Source organism: Triplophysa rosa, linkage group LG10, assembly GCF_024868665.1.
Source record: "Triplophysa rosa linkage group LG10, Trosa_1v2, whole genome shotgun sequence".
Taxonomy (NCBI): Eukaryota; Metazoa; Chordata; class Actinopteri; order Cypriniformes; family Nemacheilidae; genus Triplophysa; species Triplophysa rosa.
In genome coordinates, this window is record NC_079899.1 from 7,511,185 (window position 1) to 7,532,151 (window position 20,967).

The following is a 20,967-nucleotide window of genomic DNA, read 5'->3' on the forward strand; positions in this document are numbered from 1 at the left end:
GAAGTAACTACTAATAAACAGTCATATACACAATTGACCATCACAATAATCAAGCTGTGGACATTTCTTCTTATTTACTATTGCTAGTACTACTATTATGGAAGTGCATACTATTGCCACCATTAGTACTACTATTATAGAAATGCAATATGCATTTCATGGAATTCTTGTACTCCAAAAGAGTCATTACAACAAATTTTGTTTTGTTTTCAATAACCAGAAATCAACTCCCCCACTCCAATTGCCTTGTCATAATTAGCCACTTACCTCAAATAGGTTTATGATCTTCAAGTACAGTATGTGTGTCTGTTTTCCACAGTATACTGTATATCACGTTACCATTGCGTATTACCCTGCATGTAAGGCAATGACTGTTGGAAGTGAAAATACAAGGAACCCATTATTAATGTATAAAGAATTACTACATAATTCTGCGAGAATTACTTAGAACCTGGAACAGTATTCTAAAGTGGAAATGTGGATAACCCATTAATAATTAATAAAGAATTACCATATAATTCTGAGGGAATTACTTAGAACCCGGAACAGTATTCTAAAGTGGAAATGTATGGAATCCATTAATAATTAATAAAGAATTACCATATAATTCTGAGGGAATTACTTAGCACCTGGAACATAATTCTAAAGTGGAAATGCCGGGAACTCATAAATAATTAATAAAGAATTACTACATAATTCTGCGAGAATTACTTAGAACCTGTGAACAGTATTCTAAAGTGGAAATGTGGATAACCCATTAATAATTAATAAAGAATTACCATATAATTCTGAGGGAATTACTTAGAACCGGAACAGTATTCTAAAGTGGAAATGTATGGAATCCATTAATATTAATATTATTGGTTTTATCCAGATTGAACAGATACAAGCACCAATGTCATTCTGACATTAAGAATAAACTCAACTCAACTCAACTCAACTTTATTTATATAGCGCTTTTACAATTTTCATTGTTACAAAGCAGCTGTACATGAGACACATTGACTACAAGCAAAACAATCAAAGTTGTACCTGCAAAAACAAGAAAAGGTTGAAAACACAGAAGACAGACACACCCACACACAAAACACTCCACACACACAACACGCACACACACACACACACACACAACACACAACACAGACGACACACACACACACAGTACGTACACAGACAAGTACGCACACACACACACGCTCAGTGAGACACACATTTAGGATAAAGGAGAGAGAAGCACAGGTCAAATATAACAGATATAAATTCCTATATGCAATATTAATTAAGTAAAACTTTAAGATTCTAAAGCAGCCCCCCCGGTCAGGCAGATAGTGCAAAAACAGTATGCAAACGGTGGCGAGGAACCCAAAACTCTAATCGAGAAAAAAAACCTCAGGAGAACCCAGGCCCAACCAGGGGATTCCAGTTCCCCTCTGGCAAAAGCTGCTGCCTCTGCACAAGCTCCAGAGACTTGCACAACAAGGCTAAATAAAATAAATAAACTTAATAATAAAATAAATTATAGTTTAAGATTATCATTAATAATCTAATAGCATTTGAAATTTTGTGGTGAAGACATGTCAAGAGACCGCGTCCTTCTTTATCCAGCTCTATCATCTCAGCTCTTGTCAGGTCCCCACTTCCCATTCTCCGCTCTACCATCAGGTCAGGCCATGAACTGCATCCTGCTCGCTGTGGTAACCTTGGAACAATGAGACAAGACTGGCTGAGAGTAGAGTACTGTTCTGTACTCTTTGATGCAACAAGTACATCAGTTGTGTTTTTGGTTCCGGTTGATCTAACTAATGCAGCCTAAACCCTCTGAAGATTTATATTATGGAAGAGTAGTGTATGCAAGATTAAAAAGATGCGTCTTTAGTCTAGATTTAAACTGACAGAGTGTGTCTGCCTCCCGGACAGTGCAGGGAAGACTATTCCAAAGTTTAGGCGCTAGATAGGAAAAGGATCTACCACCTGCACTTGATTTTGAAATTCTAGGTATTACCAACTGACAGGACGCCTGAGAGCGTAATGCACGTGAAGGACTGTAATACAAAAGGAGTTCATTCAAGTACTGAGGAGCTAAACCATGTAAGGCTTTATAGGTAATAAGCAAGATTTTAAAGTTAACGCGATGCTTTATAGGTAACCAGTGCAAGGTTGACAGAACCGGGCTAATATGTTCATACTTTTTTGTACGTGTAAGAACTCGAGCTGCCGCGTTTTGGACCAATTGGAGTTTTTGTAATAAGCCTGCAGGGCAACCACCTAACAGTGCATTACAGTAATCTAGTCTTGATGTCATGAATGCATGAATTAACTTCTCTGCATCTGAGATTGACAGCATATGACGTAGTTTAGATATATTCTTAAGATGGAAAAACGCAATTTTACAGGTGTTGGCGACGTGGCTCTCAAATGACAGATTACTATCGAATAGAACGCCAAGATTCTTTGCTGACGACGAGGGTTTTATGGAACATCCGTCAATAGTTAAACAGTATTCTTGGTTGTTACTTATAGCAGTTTTCGGTCCAATAAGTAACACTTCCGTTTTGTCCGAGTTCAGTAATAAAAAGTTGTTACTCATCCAGTTTTTTATATCGACTATGCATTCCATTATTCGATGGAACTGCTGTGTTTCATGAGGCTTCGAGGAAATATAAAGTTGAGTATCATCAGCATAACAGTGAAAGCTAACTCCGTGTCGCTTTATTATATCTCCTAGAGGTAGCATGTATAATGCGAAGAGCAGAGGCCCTAAGACTGAGCCCTGTGGTACACCGTACTGGACTTGCGATTTGCGTGACACCTCATTGTTTATTGCTACAAATTGAAAACGGTCGGATAAATAAGATTTAAACCATTTCAAAGCTATTCCCTTAATGCCGACATAATTTTCGAGTCTATGTAGGAGTGTGCTGTGGTCAATGGTATCGAATGCAGCACTAAGGTCTAGCAGCACCAATAACGAGATACAACCTCGGTCAGACGCCAATAGCAGATCATTTGTAACTCTGATCAAAGCAGTCTCTGTACTGTGACATGCTCTAAATCCAGACTGGAATTCTTCATTGATGTCATTCCTTTGGAGGAAGGAGCATAATTGAGTTGAAACTACTTTTTCCAGAACTTTAGATATGAAAGGTAGATTCGATATAGGCCTGTAGTTCCTTAGTTCTCTAGGGTCGAGTTGGGGTTTTTTGACAAGGGGCCTTATAACAGCCACCTTATATGCTTTAGGCACATGTCCTAATGTCAGAGATGAGTTAATAATACCAAGAAGAGGATCTATAATTTCTGGGAGCATCTCTTTCAGTAGATTTGTAGGTATAGGGTCTAGTATGCATGTTGTTGATTTAGATGATCTAATAATTTTAGACAGCTCATCTTGATCTACGGTATAAAATAATTGCATTTTCTCCTTAAGGGCGCTGTAGTTAGTTTGTTCAGCGGGTTTCACTTCTGATTGCATTGTTATAATTTTTTCTCTAATATCTTGGATTTTATATGTGAAGTAGTTCATAAATTCATCACTGCTATGCTGATATACAGGATCAGAAGTCACTGACGATTTATTTTTTGTTAATTTAGCCACCGTGTTAAATAAAAACCTAGGGTTGTGCTGGTTTTCTTCTATTAGTGATGAAAAGTAGGCGGATCTAGAAGTTATTAGGGCTTTCCTGTATTTTCGAATACTATCCTTCCATGCTGTACGAAATACCTCTAATTTAGTTTTCTTAAAGTTGCGCTCCATTTTTCGGGCCGCTTTCTTTAGAGCCTGAGTGTGTTCATTATACCACGGTGTGGGGCTGCCATTTTTAATCTTCTTTAAACGTAGTGGAGCAACTTTGTCTAGCGTTACCGAGAAGGTGGAATTAAAATTTTCAGTGGTAATGTCAAGATCTTCAACGTTATTTCTCATGATTTGAGACAATTCGGGCAGATTATCGAGAAACGCATCTTTGGTAGTTGAAGTTATTGTTCTACCATATTTGTAACAATGAGTTTTATTTGTAGCCGTAGGCCAGTGAAGCAAACATAATACCAGATAATGATCCGAAATGTCTTCACATTTCGGATCTTGTCTTGCACACTTCAGTACCTTGCGCTCTGCAACAGAGCAGCTCCCATACCATACTGTGCGCCGGCTGGATCACCGGACTGGACGCCGGCTGGATCACCGGACTGGACGCCGGCTGGATCACCGGACTGGACGCCGGCTGGATCACCGGACTGGACGCCGGCTGGACCACCGGACTGGACACAGGGCTGGACACAAGACTGGACCCAGGGCTGGACAAAAGGCTGGACACAAGACTGGACACCGGACTGGACGCCGGCTGCACCGGACTAGACGCCGTCTGCACCGGACAGGACGCCAGCTGCACCGGACAGGACGCCGGCTGCACCGGACTGGATGCCGGCTGCACCGGACTGGACGCTCCTCCTCGACGCTTCTCCCTCCTTCTCCGCACCACCGGGTCCCTAGCCAACTTAAGCAGAACCATGGGGACCGGAGGGAGTTCTGCGTCGGTGGAGACCGCAGACGTCATCCCCGGGCCACACCTCACCCACTCGCCACAGGCGCCGCCAGGAGAACCGGGGACCGTGGAACTCAAGCCGAAGGGTACTGAGTCCCCCCGGGCAGCGGCAGCCAGGACGAGGCCCTCCGGAGCGGTCGACCGTGGGGTGAGGGCTCCGAGTGGAACCTCACCCTCGGGACCGTCCCGGTTGGCCACGAACCTCACCATGTCCGCGAACCCAAGGGGAGCCAGCAGCCTCTTCTCCGACGGGGCGAGGCGCTGAGTGAGGCAGCAGTTGAAGATCGCCTTCAACTCCACCTTGCCAAACTCAGACGACCTCGCCACCGTCGAGAATGCCCCGGCGAACTCCCGGTTCCCGTAACTCCCCTGACGGAACCCCAGCAGCAAGTGGGCTTGGGCGGCCCGCGAGGACGACGCCGTGCCGTCCATCTTGCTGCCCGCTGGGTTCTGAATGGGTTCGGTCATTCTGTCAGGAATGTGGTGTGAAGAACCCAAATGCAGGCAGGCAGTGATTAAGGGGTTAACACAAAAGACTTTAATAAAACAAACACAAAACAAGGACCCGCGATGGGGTAAAACAGCAACAAGAAAATAATAAACAAGCACAGAACGAAGACTGACTAAACACAAGACTGAATAAACACTTGACAAACTAAACTAAACTAAACTAAACACTTACTAAGACGATGACACAGCAACAACAGGAACAGGCAATAACAGCTAACGCTGGATGAGAACAAGGCAACTGAGATAGCACACGCATACAGATACAATGACCGAACACAGGACAATGAAACATGAGGGTATATATAGGTAAGACAAACAAGGGATAATGACACGGGGCAGGTTTGGGTAATTAAACACTTAGGGGAAGTTGACAAGGAAACGAGAGGAGTGGGGCCAATGACAAGACACTGGAGAGAATGTATATTATTGTCAAACGGACAATAATATGTTTCTCTCCACACATAACCAAAGGACTCTGCCCCGATCCCACCACACGACTAGAATTTCATAAACAAGACGGTGGGACCGTGACAGTTATTGGTAACTGCAGTTGCGGCATTGCTAGTTTAATGTCTACAAATATGCATTAAATTAAGAGAACTCACTTGACATGAAGACTTAAATCACAGAAGTGGTACTGGACACTTTGATTCATTAGTTAAATGAATCATGGCTCACTTAGAATGGACCCTTATCACAGACTGTGATGACTCGTTTCCATAAGGATAAGATCCATAAAGAATATCAGTAATAGCTTAAATTATATGCATATAATGACAGATTTATACCTTAAAACATTCTGAATTTCCACTCTGTTTGCACTTCTCATAATTATTGCCTATTAACACCATGTCTACTGCGGACGTGCCAGGCATGACGCGACAAACGTTTTCTTCTTAATGGGTTATCATGTAAAGCCGCATCTAGTGTGGACAAAATGTAAAATTATAATGGGTTCTAATTCGTTTCTTTTGTCGCGTTTTCCTGTCGCGTCCGATGTAGACACAGTGTAAGGATCATTTTAGTTTGTTGGAGAAGCAACGATCCTTATTATCATGACATATGCATGACGCTTTTTTTATCAAAGTAAGCAAGCAACATGCAGTGCATTCCATATCCATCATTCTAAATATATACAAATTCAATGAGACATCTTTTAGTTTGTCAAAAAAATAGAAGCGCTGTTGTTTGAAAAGTGTGCATGCTCATGAGGATACTTATAAATTAATTAAATATTGTGAAATAAATCAACAGATAACAAAAATAGAATAACAAAAGTAGTTCTTGAATGCAATATGTTATTTGCAGCAAGAATTTGACATTAATTCGATCTAAACGTATTTAATAGTAGACGTCATTACTCCACCACCTGTGTGGCGTCATCAACTAGATTGCTGAACCAACTTGGTTCAAACGATTGATCTCTGACAGAGTTATACGGTTTCGGGAAACAGTCGTAACTGCATCGTTAATTTCCCCAACAATGTATTGTACTATGGTGGTTAACCAGCGAGTTATGTCGTTGTTCGGGAAACGCACCCCGGAGTAGTAGCTGAAATGTGTAGGATGTTAAAATATTACATTAAACATGTTTTTTTTATTCTTATCAGCGTTGTCAACAAAGGATGAGATGAAAGGAGCTTCCTCCAAAACCCAGAGTTTGAGTCTTAACCCTGACTCTTCTGATGATGTAGACAACCCGCATGAAGAAAAGAAGAACAGGACAAAACGAAGGGCAAGAAAGGAGAAGAAAAAAAAGTCAAACAAAGTTGACTCTTCATCCTCTTCCGAGGAATCAGTGTCTTATTCCACTTCTGATTCATCTGTTTCCTCACGTCACAAATCAAGAAAACAAGGGAAAAGATCACAGAAGAAAGCAAAAGACAGAGTGCGAAAAAGCAGAAGAGGTAAGTTGTCATTGTCAGAATGTCACAAATATTATTATGTCGTCATTATTCTTGTAATGGTGTCCTCTTAACCTCAATTTAAGATGACAAGTGACTGATAATATTGACATATATAGTATAGTATTAAAAATATAGTACACCATAGTACTCTACAATTACTACAACTGTTCATTCAGTATGACCATGACATAATACTGTGTTATTACAATAATGTACTAGAATGTGCTAGAAACTTGTAATTGTGGATCAAAAAAGTTAATCAAAGTTGTCCTAAGACAAGAACGGGTATTGTTCTTGTCTTAGGACAACTTTGATTAACCTTTTTGATCCACTTCAAGTGTTGACTACAGTATATAGTTGGTCTAAATAAGTTTAAACACACCATTTGAAGCACTTTTTTGATTGATTTGATAAATCATTTTGAGAGCCTTTCATTATCATAATGTATATATGATTAATGGTTAGGAAAAAGGGAAAGAAATGTTAAAATAATTATTGGAATTACTTATCACGCACCTTTGTTTCCTCCTAGTTTATCTACCAGAGCAAGCAATAGAAAGATACAAAAAAGTCCTGCGGTATGTGGAACAGGGAATGACCAAAACAATGGCATACCAGAAGTGCGGGGTTGACCGCAAAACCATTGTGGATCATGCAGCAATTGCTGAGCTAGAGGCTTGCGACCTTGAAGGATACAAGACCTTGCGTGAATCATTCCATAGAGGCCAGAAATTGTCACTGTTTGCAGAACAATGCAAAGAAATGTGCCGTATGGAGCCACTTCGAATTGTCATTGAGCAAAAAAGGAAAAATGGCTCGCTCATTGACTTTTGTCAAAAACAGAAGTAAATTGTGTTTACATGTTGTGTTTACAAATTGAGTTACATGTTGCTAGGACTAAAGTTCAGGCCCTGTGAGTGCATACACATATATGGTATCTGTTGACATTTTATGTGTTATGTTTTGCCAGTTTTTCATCATTTGGTATGTTTTGTATTAAAACACATGGTATTAAAATGTTTCCTTAAGGACAGTGTTCACCTTTTGTTTTGTCATTTCAAGCATGTTATGTTAAAGCATGTTAACATTTTTTAGAATACATTTCAATGTTTTAACGTTTTTACTTGTGTAAAGTGGAGTTAAAGTACTTTATTGTATTAATTATTTATGAGTTCCCGGCATTTCCACTTTAGAATTATGTTCCAGGTGCTAAGTAATTCCCTCAGAATTATATGGTAATTCTTTATTAATTATTAATGGGTTCCATACATTTCCACTTTAGAATACTGTTCCGGGTTCTAAGTAATTCCCTCAGAATTATATGGTAATTCTTTATTAATTATTAATGGGTTATCCACATTTCCACTTTAGAATACTGTTCCAGGTTCTAAGTAATTCCCTCAGAATTATATGGTAATTCTTTATTAATTATTAATGGGTTCCCTACATTTCCACTTTAGAATACTGTTCCAGGTTCTAAGTAATTCCCTCAGAATTATATGGTAATTCTTTATTAATTATTAATAGGTTCCCTACATTTCCACTTTAGAATACTGTTCCAGGTTCTAAGTAATTCTCGCAGAATTATGTAGTAATTCTTTATACATTAATAATGGGTTCCTTGTATTTTCACTTCCAACAGTCATTGCCTTACATGCAGGGTAATACGCAATGGTAACGTGATATACAGTATACTGTGGAAAACAGACACACATACTGTACTTGAAGATCATAAACCTATTTGAGGTAAGTGGCTAATTATGACAAGGCAATTGGAGTGGGGGAGTTGATTTCTGGTTATTGAAAACAAAACAAAATTTGTTGTAATGACTCTTTTGGAGTACAAGAATTCCATGAAATGCATATTGCATTTCTATAGTAGTACTAATGGTGGCAATAGTATGCACTTCCATAATAGTAGTACTAGCAATAGTAAATAAGAAGAAATGTCCACAGCTTGATTATTGTGATGGTCAATTGTGTATATGACTGTTTATTTGTAGTTACTTCATAGTTATTTATGTAGAATCTGAATTACTTGATAACTAATAGTAGTTCTTAAGGTGGAATGAGTGAATTTGAAAGTTATTGATTAGTTAACTGTTACTTAACGAAATTATAAAATGCTACTACATACTGATTAGTTAACACACCTTCCTTAGTAGTTAATAGAGCAGATGTCAGTATTAATGAGGAATTACCTATTAGTTCTGCAGTAATTCCTTCTTAGTTACACATTAAGTAAGAAACAGTATTCTAAAGTGTTACCCCGACCCTCCATCATAAAGATAAGCCTGGCTTTTACTGCATAGCTCTCTATTCAAAATGAGCTCGTGCTTGATTACTCTCCTTTCAAAACTAAACATGAATGGTTGGAGCACTTTTATGCCCCATGTCATTTTGACATACAGTCCTATTCTGTTTGTCATATGTAATAAATATGTAGTATGGACATAAAATGTCTCGCTTGTTAAAGCCGTATTAGGGTATGAAAGCAACCCTGCCGAAACCAACAAGCACAAATGATGATGTAAAAAAGGTTTATACAGGAATGGATTTGTTCTTATTGTTTTCACATATCTGGCATGCAATGATATTAAGCTGGTATTCATGTCTTGTCTTTTACATGCTATAGACTCTTTCAAAATGGCCAACAATGTATTGCATTTAGATGTTTTTGGTGTTTATTTAAATGTTATAATTAGATGTTAAAATTAACAAAAAAGTTCATACCAGTCCAAATGTATTTTTAACAAAATAATCCAGTTCTCTCAGCTCAAGGACTCAAGGAAACTCAAGGAAAACCCATGGTATTGTTAGAAGATCATGTGAATAACGCTAACTTGTACAAAGAAATCCCTACAGTATACAACAAGGGTAGACTTTTAAATGCACCTTGATCGCTATCATCGGGATGCTGTTTATTCTTATAATCTTTTATGTGTCCCCGAAGAATATTTCTTGGAATCCAAAGATGCAGAAACATAAATGTACACAGAATTCAGTGGGCCACGACACAAATGTTAAAAATACACACCATGCCAGTGACATACTATCCTTGAACTAAGGGGAAGGAGAGATAATTTTTGAAACCTTTATGTGCATGCACTCCTATACCTTTTTTGAAGAACCATAATATCCTTGCATTTTCCTTGGGAAATAAATATGATGACATGTTACAACGGCTTCCATATTTTGATTAATTTCCTTCCTCCCGGTCAGCCTGAACATAACAGTAAAGCACCAACACAGATATCAGTACTATCAAAGTCACACTTGTGTGGGTTGAAAATCCATTACATAAATAACCTCTTCTCCCTCCTAAAGCCATCTTTTTTTAAGTTTAACAGCTCAAATCCTGACCACTAACAAATGGGATTGAATAAAAGGAGAAACACTGCATTATGGGACAGTAGGCTTATATTAGATTATAGGTCATTCTACACTAATGTGACTGGAGGGGGTGTGAGACTTCACCTGCTGTAAATGTGCTAAATAACCATTTATCAGCGCAGTACAACGCTGCTCTTTTATTTGTAAGCAAGGTCATCTCACTGTTTTGCTGTCTTGCTGTGTGTAATGGCATCCTTTGCAGCAGGGGATTTTTATGTTTGAGATAAGTGGAGAACTTTGAGTCGTGTGAATGAAAAATTTGAAAGTCAGTTGTATTGAAAGTCTACACTGTTTTGCTTTCTGTTGCTTTTCCCAAACTCACATCATCACCAAGAGATGTTCTGCTCAGAATGCATCCATGGCCCACGAACAGAACAAATAACCTTGAAATTTGCAAGTATTATATAAGTAAATTCTGCTATTTAACATTTCATTTATTTATTTATTTTTACTAAAATCAGTGCAGTGCGTTCTGTGATTTATTTAACTGCAAAGGGGTTGTCGTGTAAAATTATCGTACGGCTTTGGTGCAAAAACGTCTTCGAAACGAGTTGTTTGTCATATTTTGCAATGCTTTTGGTCAGTTTGTGCAATAAATACCTGTGACTGTACTTTCATTTGTGTGTTGTGTTTTATATGGCTGAGAAGTGGTTACGGTTAGGTTTAGGGTGAGGTGGGGGTTAGGTGCTACAAAATATTAAAATGATAAATAACTATGAAATGCTAAGAATTGCATGCGTCTCGGTCTGGAGCATTTAGTTCTTCGAAAAACGACGTCAAAGTGCACCCTGCACGTTCAAAAGTGACGCCGTGGGGCGCTGACCGAGTGTAAATATGTGACGAGTCGGGAGTGAGAACGGGTTGGCAAAGGATACATTCAGTACTGCCAAGACAGCATAATGTTTCCTTAATGCCTTCCATATATTTGAGTATGTCAATAGCTGTTTCCATCCTCCTTATGCACATTTCGAAGTATTGCATCAGAAACGAGTGATGGAAACACCACATTCTAATACTTACTTAAGGCGATTTTTGACTTGTGCGAAATAGAGTTTTTACCAAATTTTCAAAAATTCTGACGGAGCCAACATGAAAAGCCATGTGACTAATCGGCTGGTGGTTTCTTTTTGGCCCATTTTCTATGCTTACCTATTTTATTTTCTGTTGGTTACCAATACCACTGTCATCCGATTAAAACACACAATTCACTTTTTTTGTGAAGGTTGAAAATATTCGCTTCACATTTGGCTGGATAACCAGCTAATGATGTTCTAAATTGAAGAGCTTGTAATGTACCAAATTTTGGAAGACTGCTTTCCCAGCTTGATCCGACGTTGGCAATTTACATGTTTGTAAGCACTTGTGCATGTTCATGAGACAGAAAGGGTGTGTATGTGTGTATAGTGGGTTGATGGAGAGCAGTATGATAGAAACTGACTAGAATTTCATTATAGCTGTCTGTGGCACCATGACCTGGAGTCATGATGATCAGATTAGGAAAACGACACCATAAAAACTTTAGAATGACTCTCTCTTTGGGGTCTTCTTTATTAACTGTGGGTGGGTAAAGTTTCACAGCACACCTCATATTTCCCCCTCTCATTTCCTGTACTATTTATTTATTTGTATGATCCAATCCAATGATCCAATTTATATTTGTTACAAAATTCACAAACTAAACAGATTATCCAGAAGTAATCCTCCAACTAGCTAGTTAGTCATTTGTGGGGCTGACTAGTTGTTTCCATTAGCTTTAATATTTAGGACAACATGTTTACAGCTTGGAGATTTATTAATTGTTAGTAATAGCTGTTCCAGTTTTTATGAATAAAAATAGTTTTAAAGGTTAACACTGAAGGTTTCAAAAGCACAATACACAGGACATTCTGACTGTCACCATATTAGAATCTTTTCAGATTAAGTTATGCGTGCAAAATATGAAATGGAAAGATTCTTAGCAATTTAAATAATTATTCCAATTTAATTTATAATACCCCAACACTATAACAGCTTTGTTAAACTAAAAAAGGGAAACTGTCTAAAATTACCAGCCTATTAGTACAACCAGGAGTTAAGTCCAACTCATACATTCCAACTAAAGTACATTTAAGCTTTTAGCTGATTTTTACAAAGCAATATACAAAGTAAGGAAAACATGGAAGTAATTCATCCTAATGACATCATGTGTCCCCTGTTTTATTTTTTAATCACAAAATTAAATGCAACCAAACGCATTCCTTATATTTGTGCACAGGGAATGCTAGCTACTCCTATGAGTGGACGTTCTTTTGACACTATTTTTGGGTACATTTTATGATGGTTTGTATTTCTTGCAGGTTCCCTACACTGTCAGAAAAAATGTGCCAAATTTGTACCTTTAGGGGTACAATGGCTTGTCACTGGGAAAATACCCTCAAAGGTAGACATATTGGACCTTTCCACATGGATACCCAGACAGCAAGCAACCATTGAATGAATGTTAAAAAATAGCTGATTTGTCAATGTTAATTGCATTGAATCAATATCACTTTTGCACCTGCAATTAATGTTGAAAAAAATGTTGAAATTTCAACAAATCACCATTATTGTGATAAGTGTTTGCTTTAGTTGGGCTCTTGACTCTTGAGTTTAACATTAAGTTTTCTTTACTGTCTAACACATGTTGTGGCAAAGAAAGCTAAGATCCAGTGGGATCAGAAAATGTTCGTTATTTCATCACCATGAAGGTCGGTAAATTACTTTTGGGCGTGATATTTTATTAATATGTGAATGTGCAGTTATGATACAGCTTAAAGAGTATAAAGCAGTGTTATGGACAATTTACAGAATAAATGATTTTCACAAAACTGTTAAAATTCTGAATCAGTTAGACGTGAAGAATCGGTGTATGAATCTCAACAATGGTCACAATCATTTATTCTGTAAATTGTCCAAAAAACTGCTTAAATCTTTTTAAACTGTGTCATAACTCCGCATTCACATACTAAAAACATAGGACACTCAAAAGTAATTTACAGAACTTCATTGTGATGAAATAACAATCAATACCTGTAGCTCAGTGATAAGAGCATTGAGTTAACAACGCAAGGTTGTGGGTTCGATCACAGGGATTGCACATGCCTATGTATAAATGTATAGGATAAAGCAATGTAAGTCGCTTTGGATAAAAGCGTCTGCCAAATGTAAATGTAAGAGTCAAGAGCCCAACTAAAGCAAGCACTGATCACAATAAAGGGGATTTGTTGAAATTTCAATTTTTTTTCAACATTAATTGCAGGTGCAAAAGTGATATTGATTCAATGCAATTAACATTCACAAATCAGCTATTTTTTTACATTGATTCAATGGTTGCTTGCTGTCTGGGTATCCATGTGGAAAGGTACAATATGTGTACCTTTGAGGGTACTGCCCCAGTGACAAGCCATTGTACCCCTAAAGGTACAAATTTGGCACATTTTTTCTGACAGTGTAGGAGACATTCTGTGAAATACTGAAATTAATATTCACTGCAGGCATGCAGGACTATTACTTCTCAAAACCGTCCTATGAATAGTACCAGATTTAGAAGATTTAGCACTAGTCTTTTTTGGAAAAAAAACTCACTCACCTTTTTATCTTTGATACCTCTAAGGACTCTTGTGGAGTTTTATCAAAATTATTTAAAATGAGATGGATTTGCTTGTATCTCAACACGTTTTCTGATCAATTGCGGAATTTTTACACAAGCGTAATTCATGGCTTTCATATTTTTAAAAGATTTTTGGTATCATGCAGAAAAAAGATCGAAATGTCACGGATGGCAGTGAGGAGAACCCAAGTGCAGGCAGTGGCGGTGAAGGGGTTAACAAAGATACTTTATTTAAACCAAAAAAAACAAAAACACCCACAAATGGCTTTCTCACATAAAACCTAAGGGCTCTGTCCCGATCCTGCCACACGACTAGAAGTTCGGAAACAAGAAGGCAGAACCGTGACAGAGCCCCCCCCCTTAATGAACACCCCCAGGTGTTCACCAAGGGGTCGACTAACAAGACATGACAGACTGGGACATAGACAAGAACAGACAAAACATGGAAAACAAAATCAAAGGCAGACATGACAGGACAACAACGGGATTTGGGTGGAACATCAAAAATAACAAACATGGGGGGGACAGACAAGGGCTTGTGGGGACAACAGTCCTAGTCCCTGGGCGCGCTTGAGGGCGCGTAGTTCTGGGGGACTTAGGGGGGGGGAGTCCTGGGGGGGACAAGGTTGGGCGCCGGCTGGGCCGAGCTAGACGCCGGCTGGACAGGGCTTGACGCCGGCTGGAAGGCCGGTTGGAAGGCCGGCTGGGACGCCGGTTGCACCGGACTGGACGCCGGCTGCACCGGACTGGACACTGGCTGTATCACCGGCTGCATCACCAGTTGGGACGCTGGCTGCTGCACCGGACTGGACACTGGCTGCACCGGACTGGACACCGGCTGCACCAAATTGGACACCGGCTGCACCGGACTGGACACCGGCTGCACCAGACTGGACGCCGGACTGGATACCGGCTGGGCATGACTGGATGTCGGCTGCACCGGCTGGGACGCCGGCTGGATCATCGGCTGGGACGCCGGCTGCACCGGACTGGACGCTGACTGGATCACCGGCTGGGACGCTGGCTGGATCACCGGCTGGGACGCCGACTGCACCGGACTGGATGCTGGCTGGATCACCGGCTGGGCTGTAGTCAGTGGCCCCCTCCTCAATTTCTTCTTCTTGGACCGGCCCACTCGACATGTGGCCGGCTGCAGAGAAGCGAGGGGAGACCCGGCTAGCTCCGTGCTGGAGGAGTCGGACGGGAAGTCCCACGACTCCCTTCTCCCTCGCCTCCCCCGGAGGCTGGGAGGACTAGGAACAGCCGGGCTTGAGGAGGAAGGAACTGAGTTTCCCAGGGTGGCAACCGCCACTACACAATCCTCCGGAATGGGAGGTAGGCGGGAACTTGAGGAGCCTGGATGGTCGCTGGAGGAGAGGTCATTAACCATCTCTTGGAATGACCCCCTGACCATCCTCTCTCGATCCTCCAGAGATGGAGGGTTGACCAGGCCCGCAAGGATGAAGCGTTCATAATGGCCTCGGGGAGAAAGCCTCTCCCCCTTGCCGATACCTGGGCATAATCGGCGAGGGCCCGATCGCCCTGTGGAGGAAATGGGCCGTCGCCCCTCTGCATCCTGGCNTTCGTGGGGGGAACAGTCCTAGTCCCTGGGCGCGCTTGAGGGCGCGGAGTTCTGGGGGACTTAGGGGGGGAGTCCTGGGGGGGACTGCCGACTGGAATGCCGGCGGGACAAAGCTGGGCGCCAACTGGAAGGCCGGCCGCACAAGGCTGGGGACCAGCTGCGTTGCCGGCTGGAAGACTGGCTGGAAGGCCGGCTGCTGCACCGGATTGGATGCCGGCTGCACCGGACTGGACTGGAAACTGGACTGGACGCCGGCTGCTTCACCGGATGCCGGCTGAACACCGGCTGGGACGCCGGCTGGCTCACCGGCTGGGATGCTGGCTGGATCACCGGCCTGGATTCAGGCTGCACCGGACTGGGCACCGGCCGCACCGGACTGGATGCCGGCCGCACCGGACTGGATTCCAGCTGCACCGGACTGGATTCTGGCTGCACCGGACTGGGTAACGTACTGGATGCCGGCCTGGTTGCCGGCTGGGACACCGGACTGGATTCCGGCTGCACCGGACTGGATTCCGGCCGCACTGCTCCGCAGTGAAGGAGTCCGCCGACGTCATCCCCGGATCCCCCCTCTCCCGCCTGCTACTGGCGCCGCCAGAGTGAATGGGGACCGTGGGGCTCAAGCCGGAGGGTTCTGAGTCCCCCTGGGTAGCAGCAGCCAGGTCGAGGCCCTCCGGCGTGATCGACCGCGAGGTGGAAGTCCCATGTGGGACCCCACTCCCGGGATTGTCCCGGTTGGCCACGAACCTGACCATTTCCACGCACCCTAGGGGGGCCAGCAGCCTCTTCTCAGACGGGGTGAGGCGCTGAGTGAGGCAGCAGTTGAAGATCGTCTTCAACTCTGCCTCATTGAACTCAGTCGCCTCTGTCACCGCCGAGAATGCCCCGGCGAACTCCCAGTTCCCGTAGTTCCCTTGACAGAACCCTAGCAGCAAGCGGGCTAGGGCGGACCGTGAGGACGATGCTGTGCCGTCCATCTTGCTGCCCACTGGGTTCTGTATGGCTCGTTGATTCTGTCACGGATGGCAGTGAGGAGGACCCAAGTGCAGGCAGTGGCGGTGAAGGGGTTAACAAAGATACTTTATTTTAACCAAAAAAACAAAAACACCCAGAATGGGAACAGACAAGGCAACTAAAATATATCCAAAAGGTAAACCAAAAACTTCCCACATGGGGGCAAAAACAGCAGGACTAAAAAAATAACTAAAACTAAACACGACACAACGTCAAGGACACAAGGCAGGATAATACAAGATACAGGGAGCACAAAGGTAGAGGTACGACTACATACATACAATCCACGAGCCCAGGACAATGAAACATGAGGGCTATTTAAAGGGAACACAAACGAGGGATAATAACACAGGGCAGGTGGGAAACATTAGACACGGCAGGGAGGCAATACATGAAACGAGAGGGGCGGGGCCAATGACAAGACACGAGAAAGCACATGAGATGTAAAAACATAAACAACTCATGGCTTTCTCACATAAAACCTAAGGGCTCTGTCCCGATCCTGCCACACGACTAGAAGTTCAGAAACAAGAAGGCAGAACCGTGACAAGAAATGTACAGCATCACATGGAGACACATTTTATTTGTGTTTTTAAGATTCCTCTGCAATTTGAAAAAGCACCATATCTGTAATTATTCAATATGAAGGATAAGGGTTTTGAGACAGGCCCAAGCCAGGAATAAGAATAAGTCCCCATTGTGACCGTAGTCTCTACATCTCGGTCTCTGTCTTACCATCAATTCGTCTCTCTCACTCCATGTCGTAGTCCATTAATGCCAAGTCACTCTCCCCTAATCCAGCGCTTGCCTGGCCAGCAGAAAGGGCTTATTACAGAACAGAGGAAAGGTTAATTGAAAGACATTGTTGTAATGGTATTGCGTCCAAGCAAAGCAACAAGAATGTTGATATCGCTCTCCCCCACAGGGACCCTGAAATGAGTGACATTAAAAATAATTATATAGGACACATGCAACCCCGTCTGTAAATTAGTTGTTAGCTTGTCCTTTTCTGGCTCATGGGCCTCTTTTGTTTGGGACCATTAAAAATATAGTCAGTGGCCCATTTAAGGGACCGAATTACAGAAGTTGACCAGATAAACTGAAGGCTGATTAGTTGAATAGTTGATGGTTTAAAGTATTACACTACCATTTGTTTAGAGGTTTTTGTGAATTGAGCTGTGCGCTCTAATAAGTAAAAACATGAAACTAAGTGTGGTTACTAAAGTGTGCTTTTTAAATATAAATGATTATAACTATATTTTTTCAAATTTTTCGTGTACTCAGCATCATTTTTTATTATGAGAATATTCCTGTCTTTTGGAAGGTTGATAACATTGAGTGGACAAATAATGGATAAAGGGCACATGACCAGTTTTAATTCCCATTTTTCCTCAACACATACTCTATTAAACTAAACATGCTCCTGCAATCCTACAAAGCCAATGAATATTTAATGAGACACACACTAAGCTTTTTATGATTGGCTCTCTATTGCTAAACAACTCACTATTGCAAGTCAGCGTTAAAGCTGTGCCACTGTTTCATCTCTCTTTTCCATTTAAAGTAAGATTCAAAACGACAAAAGCTCCATAAAAATAACTCAAATGACTAACGTGCTATATTTGTGCTATATATATGGGAATACATGATCGTTTTTATTTCTGGTTGATCTAAGCCTTTTGTGTTTTGGATAGGCCTATATTCAACAGCTGTGCACTCTAATAGGCTACACAGATCATTTGGGTCTTATTCCTCACATTACTCAACAATAACAATGACATAAATTGTTTTTCATGCATTTGTTTACATTGGTCTTTTTATTCTATCCATGCCCCATTTTATTCTACCCAATGAGATTCCAATAATGAAGAAAAAAGTATGCGACAGGGGGAATTAAGGTGTAATATTGATTTAAAAAGCAAGGCAGGAGAGAGAACATGAAAACCATCTGCCTTAGATTGCCTCTGACTGTGAGATCACACCCAGAATTCATTACTGAAATTACATTAATGAAACACGGCGATCATTCTGGCCAGAAATGACAGCGCTCATGCCATGGAACATGAGCCTGTCATGCAGTATTCTCACTAAAGCAGAACCCAAATGATATAAAGGAAACCAAAATGGACATCATAATAGAAAGAAGCAGGAAAGTGTTGTTGAGCAAGACAAATCAGGTTTTTATCTTCTTAATTCCCCATGCAGATCCATAGAGTTATTGTACCACTGCTGGTGTATTGGCTCCTTAATCTTAACTCTGTAAAGTTTTGATTTTGGAGATGATCTTATAATTACGGAGATATGTGATCGGGGGTGATTGAAGGGAGAAGGGGGCTTTATTTCACATCTTTCTCTAGAACAGCCATCATGATTTCGATCCTCCTCATTTTATAATGCAAATCTCATTATTGAGATTTAATGGCCTTGACGGGCCTCAGTGGCCATAAACTAGCCACTAAATGCAAATTGCATCTCAATTGCACAATAAATCACTACTTTAATTTAAAAGTTCATAAACCTTGCCACTTGTTGAAATGGGATTCCGTACTCAGTAGATCTTCAATCTCTTTAAATCTCAATGAAATTTTAAATTGGAAATTGATAAACATGTTTAAACTTGACAAACTGGCTGTTAATAAATAAAATATTCCTTTGATTAAATTGTCCTATTATCAAAGCAAATTTTAATGTTTGCATTCCAAACATATATTTTTAAAAATTTGTATACATCTTCTGCATGACATAACTTTTGATGTACTGTAAATAATTCATACTTGATTCTAAATTCTGATCATCCACAGGTGTACAACAGCTGATATCTTCACATTTGTGGCAACACGTTAAATTTAATCTACATTAATGAAGTTCTTACGTTTCATAGAATCCGTAAGTAGCTTTTAAATGAATGCTGAGCAAAATAATTGTTTATGATGATCATTGTTATCAGGGTTTAAAATGTACTATTCCACTCACCAGTCAATTATAACACTAGGAAAGTCACAGTTTATATTATATATATATATAAAATCTGCCTATTTGACACTCATCCTGTTACGGGTGTGGTCAGGCAGAACCCAAATGCAGGCAGGCGATGAAGGGGTTAACTTAAAAAATGATTTATTTAAACAAAAACAAAACAAACAACCCACGGTGGGGGTAACAAAAACATAAACAAGAGACTTTTCAAAAGATAAACAAAACTTCCCACAAGGGGGCAAAAACGAGAACTATAAATTATACACAAGACCAAACTCACAAAACGGGCAAGACAAGGCAGAAAGAACGAGAACTTCACAAACGACCATCGTGCAGGAAACATAGAACAATGAACCGACAAAAACTAGAGACTGAGGGGAACATTAATAGGGAAAAACTCACAGAGGATAATTACAGAGACGAGGGACAGGTGACGAGGATAAAACAATCAAGGAAAGAATCAGGGAAACAAGAGAGCGGGGCTATGAGACAAGACCGGAGGACACGTGGCAAAAAGTAAACAAAAGCCACGCGTCTCCACACAAAACACCCGCAGGACATGGTTCTGTCACGACCCTGTCCATAGAGTTAAAGAACTCGAAATCAGGAAGGACAGAGTCCTGACACATCCTCACTGTAAAAATCCAACTTACATTTTGTATGACAAACTCTGTTTTTCAAGTTGATTCAGCTAATAAAATTAAATCACGCAACTGTAATTAGTTTTTTATGTTATAGCAGCTAAAACTTTGTTGAAATAATGTGAGTAAGTTAACTTAAACGCAATAGCACGGCTAAGATTTGTACAGTATATCTTCCACATTCATCCTCATTCTTCATCATTTTGCATTTTAGGTGGACATATCAAATCAACATCAGCTTGACACTTTTTTTTGTCACAAAATTGCTCTTTACCCCTGGGTTAGTTACCCCAGGCAAGTATTGCCACATTTATTATTATTATTATTTTTAATCTTTGCTATTGATTCAATGCAAATGAACCAGTTTTACATTATATGTTGCATAGTGATGGGTATGTTCAAGTAAGTAGGTTATGCACAGATGTTGCACAATTAGGCTGTACTGTATTTAATATATATCACGATGACTCACAAGTTGAGTATTTACACTAAATCATTGCAGGTTTGGCTTTTATGAACTTCCACATCAATGTTAGTATAATTTATGAAACAAAAGCTGCCAAATTGGCAAGTGATTTGACAATGTTACCAATCACATTGTAGGTTAGCGGGTGCTCATTTTAAATCATGATTTTTAATCATTTTAATAATCAAAATGTTTAATAATCAAAAGTATTATTAAATCTCACACTGTACCTATCTTTGTTAGTAAAAATCTCTCAGTAGTAAAATTACTTTTATAGCATGGCTTATTGATTCATTGTTATTTTATAAA

The 20,967-nt window shown here is 40.6% G+C and overlaps 1 protein-coding gene across 2 annotated transcripts in view; it reads left to right on the forward strand.

The window, feature by feature from the left end:
• The window catches only part of LOC130559794 (coiled-coil domain-containing protein 106-like), a 14,063-nt gene extending 5,333 nt beyond the window's left edge, over positions 1–8,730 (forward strand). The window contains exons 2-4 of one of the 2 annotated variants that reach the window (XM_057343071.1): positions 6,662–6,958; positions 7,491–7,803; positions 8,601–8,730. In XM_057343071.1, coding sequence (XP_057199054.1) covers positions 6,662–6,958; positions 7,491–7,803; positions 8,601–8,703 — 713 coding nt within the window. In that variant the 3' untranslated portion in view covers positions 8,704–8,730. Of the gene's footprint in view, positions 1–6,661; positions 6,959–7,490; positions 7,896–8,600 lie in introns of those variants that run through there. The other variant, XM_057343072.1, reaches the window with a different exon arrangement.
• The last annotated feature ends 12,237 nt before the right edge of the window (positions 8,731–20,967 follow it).